The sequence below is a fragment of the Lactuca virosa genome, chromosome 3 (genome assembly GCF_052849685.1).
Source record: "Lactuca virosa cultivar CGN04683 chromosome 3, Lactuca_virosa_CGN04683_v6, whole genome shotgun sequence".
NCBI classification, from domain to species: Eukaryota; Viridiplantae; Streptophyta; class Magnoliopsida; order Asterales; family Asteraceae; genus Lactuca; species Lactuca virosa.
In genome coordinates this window covers 111,217,667-111,243,253 of record NC_136428.1, presented here as the reverse complement: position 1 = coordinate 111,243,253, position 25,587 = coordinate 111,217,667, and the positions used below count along the sequence as shown (strand labels likewise).

Here is a 25,587-nt window from a genome sequence, read left to right as displayed (position 1 = left end):
TATAAATATCAAACCATAGGATAAAAAAATAGAAGGAAAAGAAAAGAAGAATGCAAAACCATACACGTGTCATCATTTTATTGGCATACAGTCTGCCAACTACTCATTCAATATGATCTTTTCATATTTTCTCACAAACACTCGTCTCTCCATGGAACTCACTGCCACAACCGCCACCATTAACAGCCTCCTATTTCCCACCACTCCAAGATCAAGAAACCAAATCAACACATCTTTCAAAAGATCAAATCTGTCCGATCTTTACCCTGCTTGTTCATCTTTCCTCAGTCCCCAAATCATTCTCTCATCAAACCCTAGAAATCCCCATCAAAATCCAGTATTTCTAACCCACTGTTCCACAAAACCAACAATTTCAGATGACAAAGACAACATAATAGAGGATCAAGATTCAATTATTTCATCCGATTCAAATCTCAATATCCAAAACTCACAAAAACCCAACTCAAATCAAGAAAAATCCCCTTCAAACACGTCGGTTTCCAGAGGCTTGGTTCTTGATTTGGGTTTAGAGAGTTCTTGGGATAGTTTTCAAATTGGTTCTCCTGTAGTAAAGCGGTTCCTGAGCGATGAGGAAGAGAGGTGGTACATGTGGTATCATGGAAGATCCGGAGGGAATTTGGATACGCCTTCAATCGGGTTAGCGGTTTCAAGTAATGGGATCCACTGGGAAAGAGGCAAAGGAGCTGTTCAATCTGGTAGCGATGTGGGTTTAGTCTTGAAATCGAGTACTGATTGGTGGGCTTTTGATACAAACGGTGTTATGCCAGGTGAATCCATGGTCATGTCTAGCTCCAAGATTCGAGCAAGCAATGCTGTCTATTGGCTCTATTATACTGGTTTTAGTAACGAAAAGATTGAATTCCTGGACAATCCTCTCGAATTCAGCTTAGAAAATCCTGAAAATGGTGGCAAAACATTTGGGAAGATTTGCCGGTCATTACCTGGTTTAGCAATGAGTCAAGATGGTAGACATTGGGCAAGGATTGAAGGAGAACACCATAATGGAGCTTTATTCGATTTAGGATCCGAAGGGGAATGGGATTCCATGTTTATTGCATCCCCACGAGTTGTTTTCCATTCCAGTGGTGATCTTAGGATGTATTACCACTCGTTTGATTCCGAAAAGGGCCATTTTGGAATCGGAATGGCAAGATCACGCGATGGGATGAGGTGGGTGAAGCTCGGGAAGATCATGGGGGGTGGGCAAGTTGGTAATTTTGATGAGTGTGGGGTCATGAATCCTTGTGTCGTGAAGAACAAGAAAGATGGGGGTTATTTGATGGTGTATGAAGGGGTGGGTGTTGATGGGAAGAGGTCAATTGGGTTGGCTAGGTCTTCTGATGGGCTAAAAGATTGGAGGAGAGTTGGTGGTGAGCCCATTTTGGAGCATGCCGAAGGGTGTTGGGATGATGGAGGTGTTGGGTCGCCTTATCTTGTTCATATGGAAGGCGAAGAAGATGAATGGAGATTGTACTATAAAGGAATAGGGAGAATCGGGCACACCGGAATCGGAATGGCGGTTTCCGATGGCAAAGATGTCAAGAATTTTCGAAGATGGACTGGGTTTCATCTATAGAATTTACCCTTATTCGGTTCTATTAGCTTTGGTATGTAAATCCACGATACATAATTATTTATTTGTAATTATATGGTTAATGGTTATATACTTCCATAACGTGCTATTTATGTTGTGTTTGTTACACGGGACTAGACAAGGACATTTATGTCTTTTGTCTTTAGATGAGAGATCAAGAGTGATTATGTGTCTCACTGTGTTTCAATTTTTTTAGTTGGGAAAAAAAACTATAATTTTTAACAGTCCAGTTTATGCCAAACACAATACAAGATCTTTTGTCATGTTATGTGTAATGAACGTGGATGCGTTTTTGAGAAATTATTGGTAGATAATGCAATCACTAACGCAACTTCAAGTGATAACAAAGAAAACCGAATGCAAAGTTCAAGGAATTCGTATTCTTCTCAAATCATTTAAAAAAACATTTGTATCAATCGTTTTTTAATGTATCATAATCGAACATAAAAATATGGATTCTTAATATTTCATACACAAATTAATCAAGGAAAAACATAGAAAAAATCACAATCGTTTTTAAACTCAAATCAAAGCGAGTGCTTCCTTTGTCGGGATAATGCTATGGCGGCAAGCAAGATTAATAGTATAAACACAACTATCCCGCCAAACGATCCAATTAGTGATCCCGATGCCCGTTGACAGAAGTCGTTAAACTGTTGACAGACTGGCAGCCAGTTTGCAGAGTTGTTACCATTATGAGCCAAATACACAATTGATGTTGCCGTAGATGCTCCGGCCGTTAAAAGAGCCAACATCACCTTCAAAACCATGTTATTTTGCAACTTTAATATCAAGAAAAAAACACATCTACATTTATCACCTTCAAAATCGGGGTATTTATAGAATTTCTTACCGTGTCAAGAATTACCAAAAGAATTCTACTGCCTCTTGCCGCACTCCTCATGACGTGAACGATGGACAACGGAATTGTGAGGACAAAATAGGCGCATACTATTGCATTCACGATCACAAACAACCTATTTTGTAAAATACCAAATCAATAACGGTTTTAGAAACGCTAATGATATGAATGGTAACCAACTTTCTCATTTATCCAACATATGTCACTAAAGATACTTAAACTCGTTATTTTTGTTATAAAAAAACCACCAATGTGACATCCAAATGTTCACGTGGGGGTCTTAAAATTCATTTATATTGAGAATTATGTATGGGTTTGCAAGACATTTGTTGTGTCTCAAAATTCGTTCGTGCAAAATGGAAAGTGTATTTGATATTTGTGTTGGATAGAGACAAACTTACCTGAAAGATGGAAAATCATCATATTGAGCATTGAAACGAACAAAACGTGTGAAAAAGGGTAAAGTTTGTTCTGTGGTTCCCATGGCAATCGAACTACCTAAAGTACCCACGACACCAACAATGCGTAGAACGAGGTCCATTGCAGAAATCCCTTTGTTTGACCCAACTCGGGTTGAGACCTTAGATGTAGCTCCTCCTACTTCGAGTTGCTCGGCTTTCATCATCTTGTATTATGAATTTTCAATTAGAAGATAAGATGACTCTAAGAGTTTGTATTTGAAATTGTTCAAGAAATTAGGGGATTTATACAAATCAAGATAGTTGAGTTAGTATTGTATGTAAGGTTTTGGTTGTATATTTTTATTTCTTAAGAACTTTAAAAAAAAAGTCTTGGACTCTTACCCACTCAAATATTAAAGAAATTGTCATTTGTCAACATCCAACTCCATTATATGGTCTATTTTTGGTAGTTGTTGCTTGGGATCCAAAAATAACATTATGCTTTCTCAGGTGTTGATTAAAGAAATGCATATATAGATTCAAAATAAGGATACGCTTCTTTAATGATTTTATGTTTATTTATACGTAAATACATATACACACATTTATGTTTATTTATACGTAGATGCGCAATGGGTCTATAACCCCTCCCAAGAACCCTAATCAAAATCTTTCTACCGTATATTATACTAAAAAAGAAGATAATTTCTGCCTAGTTTGACAAATTAACTTTAACCTTAGATTGAATGAAATATAGTATTTATTTCATTTTTAAGAAAGTGCCTTATTTTAAGATGAAATATAATTAATGTTTTGTTATTTTGTCAGATATAAACGTAACTATTAAGTGGTTTTGAACATAACTATTAAGTGGTTTGCATTACCAAAACAATGTAACTTTATTTTTAACGCTTGCCTTTTAAACGATATATTTTAAAGTTATTTATAAAATGACCATATTAAGTGGAAGTGTATCTCCAACCAACTATAAATTTTTAGATTGTAACAAAATAGGTAGCTAAAAAGTATTCACAGGTTCTTGAACTTGAACTAGAACGAGTGAAGAGTGATGAATTAGGGTCTTGATAGATGAGTATAATAGAATAGAGAGAGATGAGATATAAAATGACTAAAATGCCTTCATATGAGGAGAATGTTGGGACCAAAATCAGTAAACCACAAAAGAGGGCAAACCACAAGACAAAGAAATAGAGATCGGAATGGAGTTAGCCAAAAAAAATGAATCATGATTGATTTTAAAACCACAAGACCATCTATGTAACTTATACGATAAAAATCAAGATTATTATTAAAAAAAACGATTAACTATCTAAAATTCTCAATAACTATTAAAGTGCACTAACTTTATTCTTTTGTCCCGTTGAAATTTGTTAAATTAAGATTTTTTTTAGAACGCTGTTAAATTTAGATGACATTGCTTTAAGACTTTAGGAATTAGGTGTGTCCACAAAATCCTCCTATTGGAGCAGAAATGATGATTCTTTGATTCTAACTTTTGTTGGCAAGTAGTCAAATTGTACCTATATAATATATATTAATATATATATATATGCTCAAAAAACATTTATAAATTATGCGAATAAAATGCTTGCAATTTGTAAATTAGTATGTGTGCCATCAGTAAATATAGAAAATTATACAAACACAAGACGTTTTAAAAAAATTAGGAGATGAACAGTAACGATGATTTTGAAACATAAGTCTTATATTTAAATCAAAATAAGATAACTAATTAAATGCATTTTTGATAATTATTAATTAACTAAACTTTTATATTTTTTAAGTAATTAATGTTAATTAAAAATTAAAAATTAAAAATTAAAAATTAAAAAAGTTCTGGTCCTTGTAAATGGAACGCAACAGCATCTGAATTACGCAGAACACTCTGCCGGATTCTCTCCCTTTTCTTCCCAACACAAATCTTGATTTCCCTTCGCAACTTCCTTGCTGATTATCGCCTCAGGTAAAATTTCTACTCTTCTTCTTCATCTTCAAATCTATGACACTCTTTAAGATTTCCTGAACTGAGTATTAGTTATTAATTAAAATTCATTTTGATGTTTGATTAATATTAGCTCTTGAGTTGTATTACTTGCGTTCTGTAATGCATGTATCTTATAGAATCCATGGATTTATGTTCTGTAAAACTTTGCTAATGATACACATTGATTCCATTTTGAGTGTGTTCTTCCTTGATGCTTACAAATTACAATCGTGAGGTGGGAAGATCGCCTATTGAATTTAGACCAGTTGAATTTCACTAAAAATGTTTAGGATTTGGGATTTTTATACGCCTTTACTGTGTGGGAATTTGATTATATGAACATACGCTACTCAAAATTTGCGTAAATCTTGCCATTTATGGGATATGACTATGAAGTTTTAACTTAAAGTAATTGATTAATCATTCAAGTTTGCTGCTGAATTTGTGTTCTATAACTAAACCCTAAGCCTCGCAGATTGATATGTTCAAAACGGTATGCAAATTCAGTTTGGGATCTCCATTTTTCTTGATGTTCATGAAATGCATCCCAGTTCCTATAATTATGTGATTTTTGTTACAATAATCACAATTTTGGACCCAAGATGTTTGTTTTATTGCTTTGTTTTGAGAAAAGATAACATGAATGGTTTCATTCATTTGAGATTATGATAAACTAAAGAAGGTTATTGAGCGAGGAAGAAAACAGTAAACTTGATTTTATAAGATGACAATTAGACCTATCATTGATATACGGGACAAAATGTTTTTCCATGAAAGGTTTGAAAACCTTGAAAATTATCCCACCCAATTTTAAATTCTTGTGTTATTGCCAGGTTTTTCTGTAAATACGTGCAAAATGTCCGAAACAAATGAGGGTTCTAAAGACCTTAATCTTGTGGATAATGATCCAAAAGTTGGAGTAAACAATGACTCATCTTCAGAAGAAATCCCAAAGGATTTAGAAAAAGCAGAGGACAATCCCATGCCCACACCAGCCCAAGAGGTAGTTCCTTAATTTGGTAGATATTATCCTAATTTACTTATTTGCCCTTCATCACTATTACAAGGGATTTGTGATACTAGTTCGGATCCTCAAGATCTTTGTATTCTGTCATAAGTTTAAGGCTATTTAAGGCATTTAGTTAAAAGTCTTAAATCACGTGCTTATTTTAAAATTGTAATTATGGTTGGATAGTCTTTACTCTATCTTTATATGATCTTTAAACAGGAAGCAGTAATCAAGAAAAAATATGGAGGATTACTACCAAGAAAAGCCCCTTTAATCTCAAAGGTAATTCAATTTCCATTCTTATTTTTTTTTCTCTAATTATGGAAGAAGAATTACTAACAACTAATTTGTTCCCCAATCATACAGGATCATGATCGCGCTTTCTTTGATTCTGCAGATTGGGCACTAGGAAAGGTACTTAAAATGATTTTTTTTTTTTTTAACTCTTGATCTATTTTAATAAAGTTTTGATGCTTCATGTTATTGTTGTCTTTTTTACAACAGGGGTCACAAAAGAGCAAAGGACCTTTAGAGGCACTACGCCCAAAATTGCAGGTGTATATATATATATATATATATATATATATATATATATATATATATATATATATATATATATATATTGCATTATGTTATGACTCACTTCTGTTTGACTTGATGTTTTCTGTCAGCCTACGCCACATCAGCAAGTTCGTTCAAGACGATCATCCTACGCCCCTGCAGATGAAGGAGAAGGTGTGTTTTACAATTTTTTTTTCATTACTAAATATTTGATAATTGTAATGAGTGTTAATTGAGAGGGACATTTTTGTCTTTATAAAGTCTATAAAACCTTTCTCTCTCTTCTGGTCACAGCAGATGATGGTAGCTTAAATCTAACTGCTTCAGAGGATCAAGTGCAAGAATTGGAATTAAGTATCGATGACAAATCTCATTCTGAAGATCAAAACCATATGATCTGAATTTTTTTGCAGTTTTGAAGGACCAAAAACCATCACTGGTATTAATAACATTTGCATGAATTTTGCAGCTATTGTTTCATAACCAAGAAACACATACATGTCTCATGATATTATACCCTCTGTTGTATGATGGGAAAAATAAACTTATGTTACTTGTTTACTTGTATTATTCCCTCTATTGATGTTGTATCAGTGTTATCTTTTTGATGTTATGCAACAAAATGGATCAATTTTTGGTTCAAGTTGGTCTTTGCATTGATTCCCACTCATTTAAACATGATATTTGTTCATCATCCAATGATCATGTGGTCATAGCCTCGGGCTCATTATGGGGGTTGTTTTCACTTTTCATCCAGAAGTATCAAAAAGTATAAGTGTATCATCTTAATAAATTGTTCGGAAGATTTGATTTTGGTTAATAAAGAATTCAACTATTTTGTACAATTGAAAAAGATTTTAGATGGTATACTGATACTTGGATCATTATATAGAGCCATGTACAAAAGTACTTAATAACTGACGTTAAGGAGGAAAAGAAAGTATGATAAGCTTGTTTTGTACAATCTAGAAAGAGCAACTTATTAGATGTTTGTTGTGTCAAAAAATTAAGATAAGGATAGGATTGTTAAGGATGGTATGAAAGTAAAAGAAATATGTGTATGGGAGATGTTGCAAAATGTCACCACCATCCACCTCCCACCAACACTATCCATCTCCAACAACAAACACCACCTTCTATCACCACCACAATCACCAATTTCCACCATTTACCACCACCTCCGCCAAGAAACTAATATAAAATCCTTGAACATGTAAAAATGGTGTTACCTTTTTTTTTTTTATTTGAGTTGTGTTGGCCAAAAAATTGATGATTTGTGAAAATGATAAAATATATACAAAAGTTAGTTTAATAGTAAATTGTGAATATAAATATTGGTTGGTTTAAAAATATTTCTTAAACAATCAATTAGAGTTTAATGATGTTTTTTGAACATGTAAACCAATTAGACCGACCTGCAATAATCGATCAAAATGATATTACTGAACAACAAACGAGAGTTTAGTGATAAAATATGAGAAATTAAATATTTAATTTCTCATAAATTATATATAAAAAATAAGAAAGTGATTTGTTTTACATATCAACTTCAAAAAAAATGAAATTCAATAGAAAAATATTACATCTAACATTCGAAATATAGATGCCATTTCATCTCTAATCTATGATTCTAATTGCATCAATAAAATTTGATACTTGTTTTTCAGGTTTTCAAAATATATGTTTTCTAAACTTCAAGCTATCAAATGTCACTTTATGTTTCATTTAACTACAATTTAAGCTTTAAATAAATGGATAATGACTTAAAAGGGTAATTTATTTTTCGATTTGTACACATTTGGTCACTGAGTTTTTTTTTTCGTCCACATTTACCCTTTCAACTTGTTAAATTGTACACATTCGGTCATTATGACCAGTTACTCTTGGTTAGCCGGAAAAAATGACTTAATAGGGTAATATATTTCTCATTTTGTACACATTTAGTCCTTAATATTTTTGTACACATTTATTCCTTAATATTTTTTTGTCTCAAAGTAATATAAGAAACGCGGAACCCTCAATACTACTGATGAGTGTGTACAGTCCTGCCTTCGCCTTCCCACGATCAACGATAGAACCTGAAAACATAAACAACTGGGTAAACACAAAGCTTAGTGAGTTTCCCCCAAAATACCCCATACAACAAACGTATTATCATGCATAACGGCCCCACACTCATCAGATTGGAATACCTTGGCCCAATCAGTCATCGGGCTGGGATGCCAACATGCAACAGGTCCAGTCAGTCATCGGACTGGAATACCCAGGGTTTGTTGGCTTGCCGCCTCAACCACTCGCTCTTCTCGAGCCTCCGTGCCTACGACTTACAGTCGGTCCGCACCAAGTATATTGGCCTACAACACATAGCAGGACCACCTCAACCTATCCCACCACTATATGGTTATCCTACGTATGATGTCGTGAGAAAAACCTAAAGAAATCATTCAAAAGTACTCAATGAGTACAAAAACAAAAATGACTTATTTTGCAAAAAAAAAAAAATATTAAAGACTAAATGTGTACAAAAATATTAAGGACTAAATGTGTACAGTTTAACAAGTTGAACGGGTAAATGTGGACGAAAAAAAAACCCAATGACCAAATGTGTACAAATCGAAAAATATATTACCCTTTTAAGTCATTATCCCTTAAATAAATGCAAAGAAAAGAAATTCTTTAAAGACAAAATTGCAAGTTTGGTCCCTATGGTATGTCAAAAATTGGATGTTTGGTCCAAAAAGTTTTGGGGTTGCACCGGTAGTCCAAAAGGTTTGATTTGTTGTGGAATTGGTCCAAAGGCTTAACATCCGTTTGTGCCCTCCGTTTGTGTGAGGGTATTTATGTCAATTCACACCCCTTCTTTTAATATCTTCTTAATTAAACCCCCTAACGTCTACTTCCCTTATTAATAGATCCAACGTGTGTTCCCCCTTTTCCCTAAATCGATATCTCCTCCTGCTAAAATCAAAATCGTCTCTCCTACACTCAAAATCAACAATGGTGAGATGTTTCTGTGGTCAAATGGCAATAGTGCGAACGGCTTGGACCGATAAGAACCCTGGGCGACGTTTTTGGGGATGCCCTGAAGAGGTTAGTATTCATGTGGTTGGTTATGAAGATTTTTCACCGATCACTCAATTTCTTCTTATATTTTGCTAGGATTCGACATGTGGGTTTGTGGGATGGATCCATCTCATGAACTGAAAACTTGTCTATATCCACCATGTCAACATATTTCACACTTCCGTCAATGTACTGAACATCAGGAAACTTGGTGAACTCACCTCCATGGTATAGCTTGATGGTAAATAATGTTGGGTGGTCATCTTCAAACCAACAACAAAAATAAGTTCAGAAGCATGATTTCACATACAAAAGATGTAATGTACAGAGAAATTACAAAATCCTTACCATAAGCCACCTTTGCGTTGAAAGGTTTGTCTAAGAGCCTTATATTCCACATTGGTATGTTCATACACTGAAATAACAGCGATCACAAAAAAAAAAAACTTCACTTTGAGATTAGGGTTTTTGGGTAACGAACGAAGACGAAAGTGATATAATAGTCAATCGACGAACTGCACAGGGGATTTGGCGGTAGGTGTCAATTAATTAGGAGGATGAGGTTTAATTTAAGAAGATATTAAAAGAAGGGGTGTGAATTGACAGAAATACCCTCACACAAACGGAGGTCACAAACGGCTGTTAAGCCTTTGGACCAATTCCACAACAAATCAAACCTTTTGGACCACCGGTGCAACCCCAAAATTTTTTGGACCAAACATCCAAATTTTGACATACCACAAGGACCAAACTTGCAATTTTGTCTTCTTTAAACATAAAAATAATATATTAGTTTAAAGCTGGAGAAATTATTTTGTTATTTATCAAATTTACATTATATTATTTAAATCCAGGAGTAGCAAGATTCAAGAATAAGGTTTAGCCATGTTTCTTGGAATCTCTTCTTCGTTCCTCCCTTCTCCTCTCATCCAAACTTCACACACGTCCACGCCCTTCCATCATCTCAACATCAAATTGAATTTGAATCTTTCGCGCCGTAACTCTAATCTTTCGCGCCGTAACTCTACCCCCAAATCGACCCAAAACATTACGAATTCGCCATCGACATCATCATGTAGCAGTAGCAGTAGCAGCAGCAGGAACAAGATTTGCTTATGTGGGAGAAGGCCATTTTTAGCAACAATCTCCACAGCTCTCATCCCAATTCGCGATTCCAATGGCTTCGATTCGCTTTCTGATGATCCCATGGTACCTAACTTTGATTTTAATGTTCGCCCGAAACGTCGATGAAGCAATTGTTTTATTTAACGAGTTTCAAGTGGGTTATCGAACATGTTTGCAAAAATTCAAAATGTTCATATTAATTTTTGAAGTTGATTTTGAGTTAATCGGCCTTGCAAATGTCAAAATATGAAGTATCTCATAAGAACTACCTTAATTATCCTGAATTTTGCTACTACCATAGTGTCAATTGTTTGGGAATTTGAGGGGCAAACCAACATCGAAGATATACTAATTACTGGTTCAATTTTCACTTTAAAAAACATCAATTTAAAGGGATTCAATGTTCTATGAAGGCTGTGCTGAACAGGGTTCACCCTCCAAGACCAGATTGGTACGAGGAATTTTACGCTACAGCCATGGATACAACAATGAAATCTTACGAGACTGAGGTTCGTATTCAACTAACAAAAATGTAATAGAAAATTCCCTTCCCTTTTACTCCTATTGTGTAAACGACATGTTATTTGACAAGATTGCAGGTTATAAGTCGCAACTTTTTGCAAATCTAACAGGGAAGGCTGCAAATATATTGGAAATAGGCATAGGAACGGGTCCTAATCTCAAATACTATGCTAGTGCGACTTCTGATGCAAATGTAATCGGTGTAGATCCGAATAAAAAGATGGAAAAATACGCTCAAGCTGCAGCAGAAGCTTCTGGTTTGCCTCAAAAGAATTTCAAGTTTATTCATGCCGTATGATCTTCACTTTCTTAATGATACACCAAGTTTAACTAGATCGATTTAACATTTATAAAAACTTGTTAACACCCACAAGTTTATGCAGGTTGCAGAAGCATTACCTGTAAGTGATGCTTCCATGGATGCAGTGGTGGGCACTCTGGTGCTATGTTCTGTTAAAGATGTTAACAAGACTCTTCAGGGTATATGATCAATTGATCATCTTGTCATGTTATGATTCTCTCTTTTTGTTTTTTTCTAAGGGCGTGATTTATATTTATAGTTGATGTACTTAGCTTGGGATTTGAAAAACTATTTTAGTTTCAAAAATCACATTAAAGAAGACATCGAACTTAGAAAAATGGAAAATTTTGTTATAATTTTGCAATATAATGATATTTCTAAATGAGTGGAGTACTAATGAGTTGTTTTTCTTTAATCGAAATCTGATTTTAAAGAAAAGTAAAGTGTCATATTTTGTATTTTGTGCAGAGATCAAAAGGGTTCTTAAACCAGGTGGGGTTTACATATTTGTGGAGCATGTAGCTGCCAAAGGTACTCCACTGAATAAAATGTTAGGCCTTAATGTAGTTAGACACCAACATATTGTTGAAATGTAAGGGTAAAATGGTCATTTGGCTTCATTCAGATGGTCTATTCTATAAAAAGTAGCATGATATATTTTTGGTTTCATTTTTTTTAAGCAGATGGTTCGTTTCTCAAAGTTATGCAGAGTTTTTTAGATCCATTGCAGCAGGTGGTTGCAGATGGATGTCATCTTACTAGACAAACAGGAGAGACTATTTCTAAAGCTGGCTTCTCAAATGTTGACATGAAAACAGCTTTTCTTTCTTCTGCATCATTAATAAACCCTCATGCATATGGAATTGCTTGCAAGTAATTAAGTAATATGTATGCACATATGTACCATTTATCTATGTTCTATTGATTAAAGTCATCGTGTTTATGTGATGGTGAGTTTGATAATTGATAGAAGAAGAAATGAAGATAAGATTTTTGCAAAGAAAGAACATGTATAAGAACAAAGTATAATAATTGACTCTAATTATTACTCGAAAGTGTAATAGTTGATTCTAATTATTACTCAAATAGTTAGTTATTGGTTTATTTATATTTTTAATGGTTGGAGTGTTCTTGGACAAAATTCGAATGAATTAGTGGAAGTGATGTGGTCCTCGATATCACATACAAATACAGTCATATGGACTAAAAGCTTTTATATGTTGGAAATAACCAATGAATAAGTAGAGGTATATTAATGGTTTAGTTTCAAATAAATAGTTATTTTTCTAGAAACAAAAAAGGTGAAAATTGCTATAATAATTGATCAGAGTGTGATCATGATGAATGAAACAAGCAAATGGATGATAAATTCTCAACTATTATATCAAATATATAAGTGATTTTTTTTTACCGATTTGATTGTATATAAGATATTTTATAGGGATAATGAAATAAATGGTAACATATTTTTCGTTTTGTACACGTTTAATCATAAAAAAAAATTATTGTCCATATTTACCCATTAAACTTGTTTTTTTTGTCTATATTTTACTCTTATGACCTGTTGGTGTGAGTTTAGCCGGTTTTTGGTGTGAGTTGCAACTCCGGCGAGACTCCGATCATCTTCTCCGGTGAGTCTTCGGTCACACTGATTTTTCCGGAGAGTCTCCCTAAAACATAACACCTCCCACTAGTGGTAGACACCACCCATGCCACCACCAGTGCACCATTTCGTTGTACATCCACCTCCTTCAGCCTCCTGAGTTCCTCACCTCCACCGCCCCCTTTTTCGTCTACCACCACACTAGCCACTATCATTACCATTAAATCCGATGACTTCTCCGCTACCAAGTAACTTTCGACGTGTTTTCCGTCACTGCCACCAAGCCCACTCACAATAACAACCACCACCGCCTTCATCGCCTCGTTTACAGCAGCCACCACCGCCATCACAATCCGCATCCATTATCTCTTTCTCTCTCAACCACTACCGTCGACAATCAACACCACAACTGTCATCAACAACCACTGCCATTGACCACCACCAACAATGTCATCGACCACCACCACCACCATCCTAACCTCAAATCAAAACCAAATCCTACAAAAAAAAAAACATTGAAACTAAAGTTAAATTCTAACCTTAAATCAAAACCAATACAATATAAAAACCATCAATGCGATATCAAAACCTTAACACATAATGGAATAAGTGAGAAGGCGAGTTCGTCTAGTTTCATCCTCTTTCATCGGGCATCAAAACCTTAAACCATCACTGACAACCACCATCATCACTTCCATCTACCAAAAAAACCTATCAAACCTGATGGAGCCATTTGCTTTCATTCTCTTTCACCAAACATAAATCATTGGTTTGAGAATTAAAGAAGGAAGAATGTGGGTTTGAGATCCACATATGGCTCGATAGCGGTGGTGGTGCTAGAACTTTTTACTAAAAAACGAGAGTAGGAACCGCAAATGGCTATGATCCACGTTGTAGGTGATTAGGAACCACAAATAGTTCTAATTTTCGTCGGAGAATGAAACAGCGGGCGGGGGTGATCGTGGGTGGCCAAAGACTTTCGTCAGAGAAGACGGTGGTTGGAAAAAGATAGTGACAGAGCACGATGTCGTAGAACGATAGTTGTGGCCAATTACAAGATAATGATGACAACTTGAAAAAGAACTAGGATGTCCAATTGTTTTCTTGAGTGACGAGAATTTTGTGGGGTTTTGAACTATGTTGACATGACAAACAACGTCAGCCAACAAGACTCGTTAGCTTGTCAAAGTAAGGATAAACATGTAAACGAATTACGAACTTAAGTTTTTTTTTTGTTCATTTTTCAAGATAACATATAAAACCCATAACATGAAACATAGGTAAAATTAGAAAAAAAAAAAACACTTAAAAACTTCGCACCAAAGTGACGTTAGAGTAGAATCTATCTTTATTTTGAAAAACTTAAGGATTTTAATGTCAATTTTCATATATATATATATATATATATATATATATATATATATATATATACACACACTAGTAGCGTACCCGCGCAATGCGGCGCCGACGATTTGTTTCATTCCAACGATTAGTTTCCGAACGAAAGTTAGTGTCATTTCAGCGGTCGTCAAATCGTTTCATTTCGATTTGTTTCATTCTGGTGATATGTTTCTTTCGGCGATCTGTTGTCTTTAATCGGCCAACGGCCAACAAATAGTAATTTATGTCTATTACTCTTTATTTGGCAGTGGACGGCGATTGGTTTCATTTAACAAATAATATTTTCTTTCCATATGCTGTTAAACTTTGTAGTTTAGCCTAAAAACAAAAAATGTTGTATTATTTTTAGTTTAATATAATATTATGTTAATTTGGTTACAAATAATAATATGTTGTTATTATAGGTTAAATATGAAAGTATATTGCTATCATAGTTTGTGCGGTGTAACATTAATATTAACTCATTATAAGTATTTATGATTTATATATTACAATTATATTATGGAAGATGTCGATGGTGTGGGTACTGATGTTGTGGTATAAGTATTATAACTTGATTGATTTTTCAAAATATGTTATCGTAATAATATTAAATAAAAAATGTATTGTAGTAATAATAAATATATAAAAATATCTGATTATGGAAAAGTATAGCTTATATTTTTAGATTTTTTCTTATCTTATAACAGTTAAAGTCCATAATTATCGGTAAATATCTTCCCGTGAAATCGATGATGATGAATAGTTTTTTTATGATCATCTTTTTTTAGAAAAATGTTATATTCCAAAAACATACTATGGACACTATGTTTTTTCATAAGTATGGATAATATTTAAAATTGTATCGAAGATCACAATAAATTAATGGATGTCAATAAACAAGATAAATCATTTGTTATTTTTATGAAATGTATTTGATTAATCTTTAAGTTTTGACCATTTTTTAACATGACAAGCAAAGGGTAATATAAAACTTCATTATTAGTTTATAATAATAATAAAATAAAAAAAGAAGTAAACCACAATCCTAATCATAACATAAATTCTAAATAGACCATTTGGTTTACATAATTGGATTCAAAACGAGTTCAACGCATTAGTATTTTTTTAAGATATCTAATATTCAAACATCTTTTTAATATAAATTCATCATAATCATGTTTTATTATTATTAACAGTAATTTACGTAAAAACTATTATAGTTTGTTTTTTAAGCCACAAATCTTTCATCTAATTTAACTGATAAGTTGTTTGTCTATAAAATAAACTTTGTTGTATATGTTTCTCGTAAATGAAATGCTAGAATTCCTAATAACCTTATGAAGAATTTCAAATCATAATAGGCTTAGTTTTAAATACTAAATTCCATGTGGTTACCAACACCTTACTAAAACTTTAATCCAAAAATTAACTATTCTAAATATCAGAATTTAGAATTTGTGTCTTAAATAACTTTAGTTACCTAGTTTTTAAATATCAGTGCCCATATATTTTGTGTGGTTAATAACACACTTACAAAAGATACACTCTTATGAACAATACATACATATCAAAAGTACTTACATTAAGTTTTTATAGAACTTGGGTCATTTAACTTAGGTAATTGCATGTTGCCTATCAAAATTCAATTTCAAGCAATACACACGCATAAATGGGTCACTGATAGGCACGACAATGTATAATTAGGAAGCTAATTTTTATAGAATTGTTGATCTTTCTGTGGATGTATAGTTGAAAGGGAAAAACAAAGACAAGATACATATGTGAAGCAAAATAATATATGGGAAATATGTACACTAAGACTCAGAGCATGTTCATCGAAATATTAGAAGACTTGTCGATCAGGTTACAACAACCCCATTTAATTTAACATAGAAACCATTAAAAGCTAAAAAAAAATAAAAACAAAACCCAAGAAACTCCAACTCAACTGGACCTACCGGGACCAAAGGGCATAAAAAAGAGAATTCACATCTAAGTTAGAGCAGCAAAAGACAACATCTTTCCTTGTGGCAACATCATCATCTTCCAAATAAACTACAACCGATGAAACAAACAAAAGCAGGTAAGTATTGAGGTTTCTCCTACACAAACCATCCTCCAAAAGTTCTTGTCCTTGTCAAACTCCAGCACAATCCTGCACAACCCATACTTGACAATTTTACCCGTACACAAACCTTAGCTCATTCTTTGGTGCACCTGATACAACAAGAATTTCAAACTTCTGTTTCTTTACAAAATGATGCATATAACTGCATAGAAGGAAAGATGTTGAACATGGGCTTCGAAAAATGCAGGAAATGACCTATGGCCTAGGAGAAGATAGATAATCATGAGAGGATATTGGGGATGGATCTGGGGTCAAAAAATTTAGATATAAAAATTGGAAGGATAGCAAACTTAGATTGAATAAAAACATATACATATGAGATATTGCTTGCCAAAATTAGCACCCATTTCGAGAACTCTTCACCTGATGTTATCTCCAGTAGAGCATGGCCACTGTGTACCAGATAGTCCTGTGCTAGAAATCAAAGATGACATCAGATAAAAGCAACCATAAAAACAAATGCATATTAAGTCAAATCCAGATCCAGTGTCAAAAACTTGGTTAGGCTTTGTTATATTTGCTTCACATGGGTTTCAAGCCATAGATGCCCTACAAGAACAGGGAAGAAAATTGAGTTAGTTTGATAAATGTGTAAAGGGAAATCTCCAGAAAAAGTCCTAAAATTTTACCCTAATTTACGAAAAAGTCCCAAACTAAAATTTGTTTATGAAAAAGCATGAATTACCGGTAAAAATGGCGATTTGACCCCTTTTTTCCGGTTTACCGGTTTTATTACTTACATGTTTCACTAAAGTCCCATTATTTTACCCTAATTTGCGAATAAGTCCCAAAATAAAATTTACTGATGATTTGGCCCTTTTCTTCATGTAACATACATTTTATCGGTTTCATTGCTGACTTAGACACCTAGTCATTAAATTAGCTGATAAGATTAATACGACGGGTTATATAATGCCCACATTTACTATAAAATTTGATACCCATCTCATCGGCTCATTTATGACTATGTATCAACGTCAGCAATGAAACCAATAAAATGTGTGTTGCCAAGAAAAAAGGGCAGAAAATGAGTCGATGTCTGATGAGATGGATATATTGGGTTACATAAGATTAGATAGACAATTTGATATTTCTTATAAACGTAAAAAATAACGCAATTGTTGTTAGTTTATGTAATTATTGTAGTCTTCGTTGGATGCATTTTATGTTCCACAAAGATATACAATATATCAGGATATCAAGTTTTATGCTAAACATAACATTATATAACTCAACATATCCATCTCATCATATCATTTAATGACTAGGCGTCCGGGTCAGCAATGAAACCGGTAAAATGTATGTTACAAAGAGAAAAGGGTCAAATCATCAGTAAATTTTATTTTAGGACTTATTCGCAAATTAGGGTAAAATAATGGGACTTTAGTGAAACAGGTAAGTAATAAAACCGGTAAACCGGAAAAAAGTGGTCAAATCGCCATTTTTACCGGTAATTCATGCTTTTTCGTAAACAAAATTTAGTTTGGGACTTTTTCGTAAATTAGGGTAAAATTTTAGGACTTTTCTGGAGATTTCCCATGTGTAAATGGAGATTTGCAGGTAGACTCTTAGAGAAAAAATCTAGATAAAAATAAAATCCATAATTTCTTTTAAACTACTCTCCTCCTTTCTCGATGGTAGACTCTCAACGATTAAAAAAAACAACCAGATCAGCGTGAAAATTTGTATTCATATTCAGGGAGAAGGAAGTGATGGCTATAAAAAGTGAACGGACGTCGTGGTTGGCTGATCGTTGCAGACAATAGAAGTCGATCAATTTCAGGTTAAGATTTAAACCGAACTCTAAAACCCCAGAATCTGAATTGGTTAAATGAACAACATTGGGTTTGTATCAAGCCCTAAAAATAGATAAAAAAATCTCTTGTTAGTAACCCTAAACCAACAGATCTTGAAACACTCAATAGATTTACTAAGAATTTGGATTTCGATAAGAAAAACATAATAAAAACACATTGACGCTTGAGAATCTTCATCTGGCTTCATCTTTTAGGTCACTTATTTCAGCATACTCCCTCAAAAAGTTCTTCCATGAACCACGGTGTTCACATCTTCACTGCCTTAGCCATCCGAACTGATCCAGCCGATGTAAAAGTCCTAAATTTCACACTCAAAATTAACAATCAAATTAATAAAATCATACGTTGATATGCATATGACTTCAAAAAGACAACCAAATAACCGGATATGGGGGGCGACAGTGTCAAGAGTTTTTAGAGATAAGATCAACAACTGAAAGATCAATGGAAAATAAGACCAGAAAACCAAAAAAAATACACAAGTTTCTCACCAGTTCAAAGTGGTGAGAAGTCAAGCTGCATGAAATCTACCGTATAACTTTGAATAGCATCATCGAGGCTCTTATGTCGATATAGAAATACCAGATGATTGGGGTGTATAAAGATAATCATGGTCAAAAGGGGAAGATTCGGAACTTGAAAAACAACTGTGTGGTGGTGCCTAGTGATTGACACCACGGTGACTTGAGTTTGTATGTGGATCTAGCAACAACGACGATGAGAGATTGATGGTGAGGCCATGATTTCTAATGGAGGGAGGTGATGAGGAAGAATAATGAGAGAAAGTAAGGGAAGAATCAGTGTTTTTTTAGGGTTTATTTTGACTGACTTTTGAAATTTGAAAAGTCCGCCCAAGTTTTTTTTAATCGGCCGCCCAAATTTTTTTCTAAGGTTTCTCCGATTGTTTCCAGTTTTTCCTTAACATGTTCTAATTCATATGCTTCTCAAACCATTCATTAACCATTTCTCTATTCTGACTGGTTGAAACCATTTCACTTGAATTGTCAAAACTAAAATCCACACCTCTCATTTTAGAATCAACGGTCTATATCAGCTTTCCTTGTTTTTTAAGATAACATGCTTAATTTTTTGTACCTTAGGCTTTAATATTTGTACTTAAGACATTGATTATGTATGCTTTATAAGATGGTATATATATATATATATATATATATATATATATATATATATATATATATATATATATATATATATATATATATATATATATCATTGTGGCCTATATTTTTGGTTTAGCGGCTTATATTTTTTTAATGTACATAAGAAAGTTATATATGCTATTTTATAAAGTATATATAATGATACGTAGGTATATAAGAAATGACATATGTTCTATTGGAGTTTAATAAATAAATAATTTTTATTGACCAAAATAAAATATATCGATTAAAAAAAGAAATTATATGACTTTTTTTTATGTATATTTTCTGATATAAAAAAATGAAAATTTTAACAATTATATATGTAACTGTAGTGAAATTACAAGCAGACGATCCAAAAGGTAATTTGAAAGTTGAAGAAAGAAGGAGCGCATGAAGCAAAAATGGGGGGCAAGTAAAACAATGCCGCACACTCCGTTTTATTAGGGTTTTTCTCCGTCGACAGCGCCACCAAAATTCATCATCCCCATCGCTTCGCTCGAAACCCCGTAATCATAGCAGTAAGTACACCCACGAGCTCTCTCTAACACTCTTTCTTGTCTCTTTGTGTTTATGCTGTTTCCCCTTTTTGCTTACCGATAAAGCTTCTTAGGGTTTTCTACACTGTTTATTTGGCATCCTGAATCATTTTCATTGTTAATAGATGTACACACACAGTATCATCCTTTTTTATAACTTCCCTGACCCTTTTCTATGAATTTTGACCCTAGTATGTCCCTTCTAACGAATGTTTACTTTCGATTGAGTCGCAAAACATCATAAAGTCACTAAATTGAAGTTATTAAAAGGGAAACAACCATGCGATACTCATTTTGCTAAATTTCATGGTCAAAGTGTCGTCTCCGAAAGTCCGAATTGAAATGAATCCGATTTGTTCTAATTAATGTGATATCTGTAATCGTCGCGAGGTTTATTTTTCTCATGGACACGCCATAATCCATATACTAGTTTTGAATTAGTGCTCTTCAGTTCCTAATCTCAAAAGTCAAATATGATTCTTTGGTTTGACTTTCAGATAATTGACTAATGAAAGACTTTCCTTATTCCTTAATCCTTAAGTTCTTTGTTTGTTTTGACTTGAATTATTATATATTCTTTTTCATTTGTACAGATGGTTGATGTTTGATATATGAGTTGACATTATTAAAGATTGAAGAAAGCATAAAAAAGAATAATTTAGGCGTGTGACAAAAGATAGCTAAAACGGGGTCTCTTTGTTGTGTGGCTGCTAGGCCACATGGGTCAAATGCAGTTAGCCAGGACTGGTCCATGGGCCCACACGAACCCTACTGGCGAACCAACACCAGCTTCTCTCCTCCACCACCAAGATGGGATTTCCGATTCCATTCCGAAGTTGAATCATTCGATTCCCAAGAAGGAAACCGTTTATACGGTTCTTCTACATCTTCAAACAGTAGAGAAAGTAGAAACTGGTTGAGAACAAATTACTTACCAAATCATCGGCATTCTAATTCCGATGGAATTGGGGCTTTTTTTAGTACCCCATCTGACTTATCTCCAGCTCAGCAATGGACTCCTCCAGCTATACAAGAAATCAACCTCCATGAAAGAGTTTTGGTGCCATTATCATTTTCTCCAACTTCTGAGGTATTATTATATTTACATTCAGATACCCTCAACTTAGGACTTGTTGTCACTTTACACCCAACTAAAAAAGTTAAACTTTTTTCAGGGACTATCTGCTCCCCATGAAAACAGAGCTTCAATTTCTTCCAATTCAGACAGTAGTGATTTCACTGGTCGGGGTTGTTTCATGTCCAAACCGGTCCATCCAGTCAACTCCGGAATTCATGATTCCGATGACAGACACCGTTCCAGTTGCGAGTTTGAGTTTTCAGATGTTTCAGAACCAATTGAATCCGATTCTCTGGACAGATTAAGTGATAGTTTTGATAAATGTGGCTTCTGTGAGAGGTTTCTTTCACAGAGATCACCGTGGAGTTCCCGCCAGATTATCAGAAGCGGAGATTTTCCGGTGACCGGAGTTCTCTCCTGCCGCCATGTCTACCATGTAGAATGTTTGGACCAAACAACACCAAAAACACACAAAGGTGATCCTCCTTGTCCCATTTGTTCTAAATCTGAATCTAAAAAAGATTCTCCTGATCAACGGGTTTTGTCAAAATTGAAAAACGGGGTCCCATGTAATGCTATGTTGTTGATTAACCAAAATCGGATAAAAAAGGGGGTGTTGATGAAGGGCAGCTCCGGCAAGGAGTTCGCCGGAAAACTTAAGGGTTTTTCACAATGGGGTGGTGGTGGTGGTGGTGGTGATGGGGTTGGATCATCAAAGTCAGCATCAAGTTCAAGAAAGAAGCTATGAAGTGGTAATGGTAATTTGTGTGTATATAACTACAAGCACAAAGGTTGGTGGTTTTGATTTTTAACTTGTAGCAAGAGACCCAAATTGTTCATCTTGGGTTAAAATTTTCCTTCTTTTGTAATGGTATGTAAAATATGATATCTAATTTGCTGATTTTTGGTAGTCAAGATCACATAGGTTGTGTTGTATGTGATAGGAGTAAAATTGATTTGGTATTGATCATACTTGTATCTACATTTGCTTGTGCTTAATGTGGATACGGAAATATATGTTTTGATTGTGACTTTACTTTTACAAACCAGTCGAACAACCCCAAACTATAAGGGTTACTAAGAAAAGAAAGAAAAAGAACACACATGGTCTTGACTATTGGGTTATGATGAATGAGAGGGAATATACTACATGTTGGTAGTTATGCTGTATGGATTTTTGGACGATAAAAAGGCATATGAGAGGAAGATGGAAGTTGTGAAAATAAGGATGTTATGGTAGACATGTGACAGAAAGATGTTAGATATGATACAAAATGTAAAAAATATAAATAAGTTAGGGTGATGTGATGTTATTGGACATGTTAGGCAACGGGACATTCTATTTGTACCTTTCCAACGGGACATACAGATTATCATACAAAATGTAAATTACACACAAATCATTTAAAAATCCAAATAAAAATTGTCATACAAAATGTAGATTAAACATAAATAATTTAATATCTAAATAAAAAAATAATGAAATGTAAAATAACATAATAATTTAATGTAAAGTAGGTGAAAATAGTTGATTTGCAATATGATCATGCAAAACACGCATATATTGAACGACTTCTGGACCCCATTTTATGTCTTGTATGTTTCTCTATCAATTCCTCCACCTTGGACGTCAGGAGTAACCATAGTGTTCTCCTCAAAATTTGTAAACAAGTCATCTTGTATATTGTATTTCCTTATAAAATTATGGACCGCGACACAAGCAATGACTATGTCTCTTTGCACTGTAAAAGGATAAGGAGTCATTTGTTTTAAGATTGAGAATCTCGCCTTCAATACACCATAAGCATGCTCAATAACATTTCTAAGTTGTGCATGAGCATGATTGAACCTTTCTTCTCTAGTTAAAGGTCTGCTTCTTCGAAAATCGGCTAGCCAATACCTAGTATTGCGGTACGGAGCCAAAAACTTGCGAGTGTTTGTATATGCGGCGTCACAAAGGTAATATTTATCTGCAAATGAGTGTGACATATATTATATAAAGAAGATAGATAATAAAAGTTATATAAAGATTACAAACCTAGTGGAGGAAATGGAAATCCAGAAGTCGGATTGAATGCAACTTCTTTCAAAACTCTTGAATCATGTGCTATACCCTCCCATCCATCCCAAACAAAGGTGAATATCATATCAAAATCACAAATTCCTATTAAATTTTGAAAACATTCACCTTTTCCTCTTCTCCTATAATGAGTTTGTTCATCAACGGGCATAACCGCATGTATAAGAGTTCCATCTAATGCACCTATTGCTCCGGAAAAAATCTCTTTTAACCATCTATGTCGTTCAGAGTTATGTCTTGTTGGATTAGGAGTTGTTGGTACTATAATTTCTTTTGCAAAACACATCATTGCAGTTAGGACCTCATGAAAACATTGATGAATCGTTTGTGTGGAGTGGTGAAATCTTCCCTTAACCGTGCGAAAACGTTCATTATGTCCTATAACATGTAAGAAAATAGCCATCTTTCTCTTCAATGCTTATTGTCCTACTAGCTTGCAACCAATTTTTTTCGGTAAAATGGTTGCATAATAATACAAATGCCTCTTGTGTAAGACACATCATATTGCAACATTGTGTAGGGTCTTCGTGCATCAAATCTTGCGTATACGCATACCCGCTTGAATCCTTATCTCTTATTCTATGAATGTTGTTTAGCCTTCACCGGTTTGACCTCAACCAATTAAACACAAGTAAAAGAAAAGCTACAACTTCACCATCAGAAACCATACTTGACCTGTTATAAACAATTACAGATAACATGTTAAAATAAAAAAAATTCATGCACCAAAAAACTAGTAAATAACAAAAGTCATCTTCAATATCCAATAACATAGCATCCAAAGTAACAAAAGCCATCCAACAAAAAACTAGTAAAAATCATCCAAAGTAAGATCCAAAAATTCATCAAACATAGCATCCAAAAGTCATGCAAATAACAAAAGTCATGCAACAAAAAACTAGTAAAAATCATCAAAGGTAACCAAACTTCCTACCCGCACCCATCACCCACGACTCACAACTAGTAGGCGAAAGTCATAACCAAACTTTCCGAACATCAGCAGTTTCACCAAATAGAAAAAGAGCGGTCTTGTTCCTTTCATCTTCTTCTCCCCATTCCATTTTCTTCAATTTATCCATACATGCATCAACATCCGTATCCATTTCACTTTTTTCAATTCTTTCATTTTTTTTCCACCAACAACATTGCAAGCTTGACAATCTCCCCCTCAACTTCTAGTGCCCTTGCATCTCTTTTTCTTTCCACCAACTCTTTTGTTTCCACCAACTTCCTTATTTTTTGAATGCCCTGAAGATTCTTCACTTGCACCTACGTGTTCTATTGCGGTTTCTATTGGAACATCATCGTCAAAATCATGGGCACTAAACTCTTCTACAAAACGAGGGAGTGTAGAAGATGGCCCTCAAATTTGAAATTCGGTCGAGTTCGACCCTTCAAATAGTTGGGTGCAAAGATCAGGGAATAGCAGGGGTTTAGTTTTCAATGACAACACGAACTTGTTCAACTGTTTACAATTTTTATAAATAATAGTATTTTTTTTATAAAAATAATCATACTAGTATTTGTTATAAAAATATTACCTTCCCCTCTTCCTTCCCTTGTTCATCTGTTAGATTAAATTTATTTTTTATAGGATCATATATATTGTCGGTTTTGTTTTTTAATTTCACCGAAGCAACATACTTTGATTTGTAGTAGTCAAAGTGGTTTCTCATTTGCTTATGATCAACATCTTTACCGTGTTCGTTTATCAATTTTCGCGTATTGTTTTCCATGAACTTGCCTTAAGCCCAGAACCCTCACAGCTATTAGTAGTTAGTTCGTGGATACATGCATCAAGAAAGGTTTTATCCTCAGATTGGTTCCAAACCAACATCCTAAAACATAAATATCTAAACATAAAACAATTTTCTACCAATGAGATCAACATAATCCTAAATAACAATAGCACAATTAAGGTCAACTCTACCAATAAAACCATATACCCTAACAAGATTTCTGATTTCATAGCATTAGAACAAACAAGATTTCTAATTTCATAGCTTATACACAAAAAAATCTGATTTCATAGCTTATACATACATAATTTGAGATTTCATAACATTAGAGCATTAAAAGAAACAAGATATCTGATTCCATAGATTATACAAAAAAAATCTTGATTTCATAACTTATACATACACAATTTGAGATTTCATAACATTAGAGCATTAGAAGAAACAAGATATCTGATTTCATAGATCATACACAAAAATAAATTCTGATTTCATAACTTATACATACACAATTTGAGATTTCATAACATTAGAGCATTAGAAGAAACAAGATATTTGATTTCATAGATTATACACAATTTTTTTTTTCTGATTTCAGA

General features: G+C 33.8%; 6 protein-coding genes across 8 annotated transcripts; 4 read left to right on the top strand and 2 right to left on the bottom strand.

Annotated features, from left to right (window-relative positions):
• The first annotated feature begins 39 nt into the window (after nt 1-39).
• LOC145166375 (Arabinanase/levansucrase/invertase) lies at nt 40-1,696 on the top strand. Its single transcript, XM_079085331.1, has one exon. It carries the CDS (start codon nt 113-115, stop codon nt 1,595-1,597), a length of 1,485 nt encoding a protein of 494 aa, XP_078941457.1. The 5' UTR covers nt 40-112; the 3' UTR covers nt 1,598-1,696.
• A 310-nt stretch (nt 1,697-2,006) lies between these two features.
• Nucleotides 2,007-3,147, bottom strand: LOC145162532 (casparian strip membrane protein 1-like). The gene is made up of 3 exons (XM_079081647.1): nt 2,879-3,147; nt 2,469-2,592; nt 2,007-2,373 (listed from the first exon to the last, which is right to left on the bottom strand). Exons 1-3 carry the CDS (start codon nt 3,100-3,102, stop codon nt 2,143-2,145), a joined length of 579 nt encoding a protein of 192 aa, XP_078937773.1. The 5' UTR covers nt 3,103-3,147; the 3' UTR covers nt 2,007-2,142.
• Nucleotides 3,148-4,761: 1,614 nt separating this feature from the next.
• LOC145166374 (uncharacterized) lies at nt 4,762-7,096 on the top strand. Of its 2 annotated transcripts, none has more exons than XM_079085330.1 (7): nt 4,762-4,862; nt 5,717-5,886; nt 6,112-6,174; nt 6,259-6,306; nt 6,397-6,447; nt 6,564-6,627; nt 6,751-7,096. In XM_079085330.1, exons 2-7 carry the CDS (start codon nt 5,740-5,742, stop codon nt 6,852-6,854), a joined length of 477 nt encoding a protein of 158 aa, XP_078941456.1. In that variant the 5' UTR covers nt 4,762-4,862; nt 5,717-5,739; the 3' UTR covers nt 6,855-7,096. The 2 variants fall into 2 exon arrangements, with proteins under 2 accessions (XP_078941456.1, XP_078941455.1); XM_079085329.1 differs by having other exon boundaries at nt 6,748-7,096.
• A 3,286-nt stretch (nt 7,097-10,382) lies between these two features.
• Nucleotides 10,383-12,412, top strand: LOC145166372 (uncharacterized). 2 transcript variants are annotated; one of them, XM_079085327.1, is made up of 6 exons: nt 10,383-10,725; nt 11,055-11,150; nt 11,234-11,455; nt 11,547-11,643; nt 11,933-11,995; nt 12,148-12,412. In XM_079085327.1, the coding sequence occupies exons 1-6, from the start codon at nt 10,402-10,404 to the stop codon at nt 12,339-12,341; spliced, it is 996 nt and encodes a 331-aa protein (XP_078941453.1). In that variant the 5' UTR covers nt 10,383-10,401; the 3' UTR covers nt 12,342-12,412. The 2 variants fall into 2 exon arrangements, with proteins under 2 accessions (XP_078941453.1, XP_078941454.1); XM_079085328.1 differs by having other exon boundaries at nt 11,933-12,056.
• A 7,496-nt stretch (nt 12,413-19,908) lies between these two features.
• LOC145166371 (uncharacterized) lies at nt 19,909-22,152 on the top strand. The gene is made up of 3 exons (XM_079085326.1): nt 19,909-20,076; nt 20,688-21,184; nt 21,270-22,152. The coding sequence occupies exons 2-3, from the start codon at nt 20,846-20,848 to the stop codon at nt 21,918-21,920; spliced, it is 990 nt and encodes a 329-aa protein (XP_078941452.1). The 5' UTR covers nt 19,909-20,076; nt 20,688-20,845; the 3' UTR covers nt 21,921-22,152.
• Nucleotides 22,153-22,759: 607 nt separating this feature from the next.
• Nucleotides 22,760-23,655, bottom strand: LOC145163925 (uncharacterized). The gene is made up of 2 exons (XM_079082662.1): nt 23,361-23,655; nt 22,760-23,142 (listed from the first exon to the last, which is right to left on the bottom strand). The coding sequence occupies exons 1-2, from the start codon at nt 23,653-23,655 to the stop codon at nt 22,760-22,762; spliced, it is 678 nt and encodes a 225-aa protein (XP_078938788.1).
• Between the last annotated feature and the right edge of the window lie 1,932 nt (nt 23,656-25,587).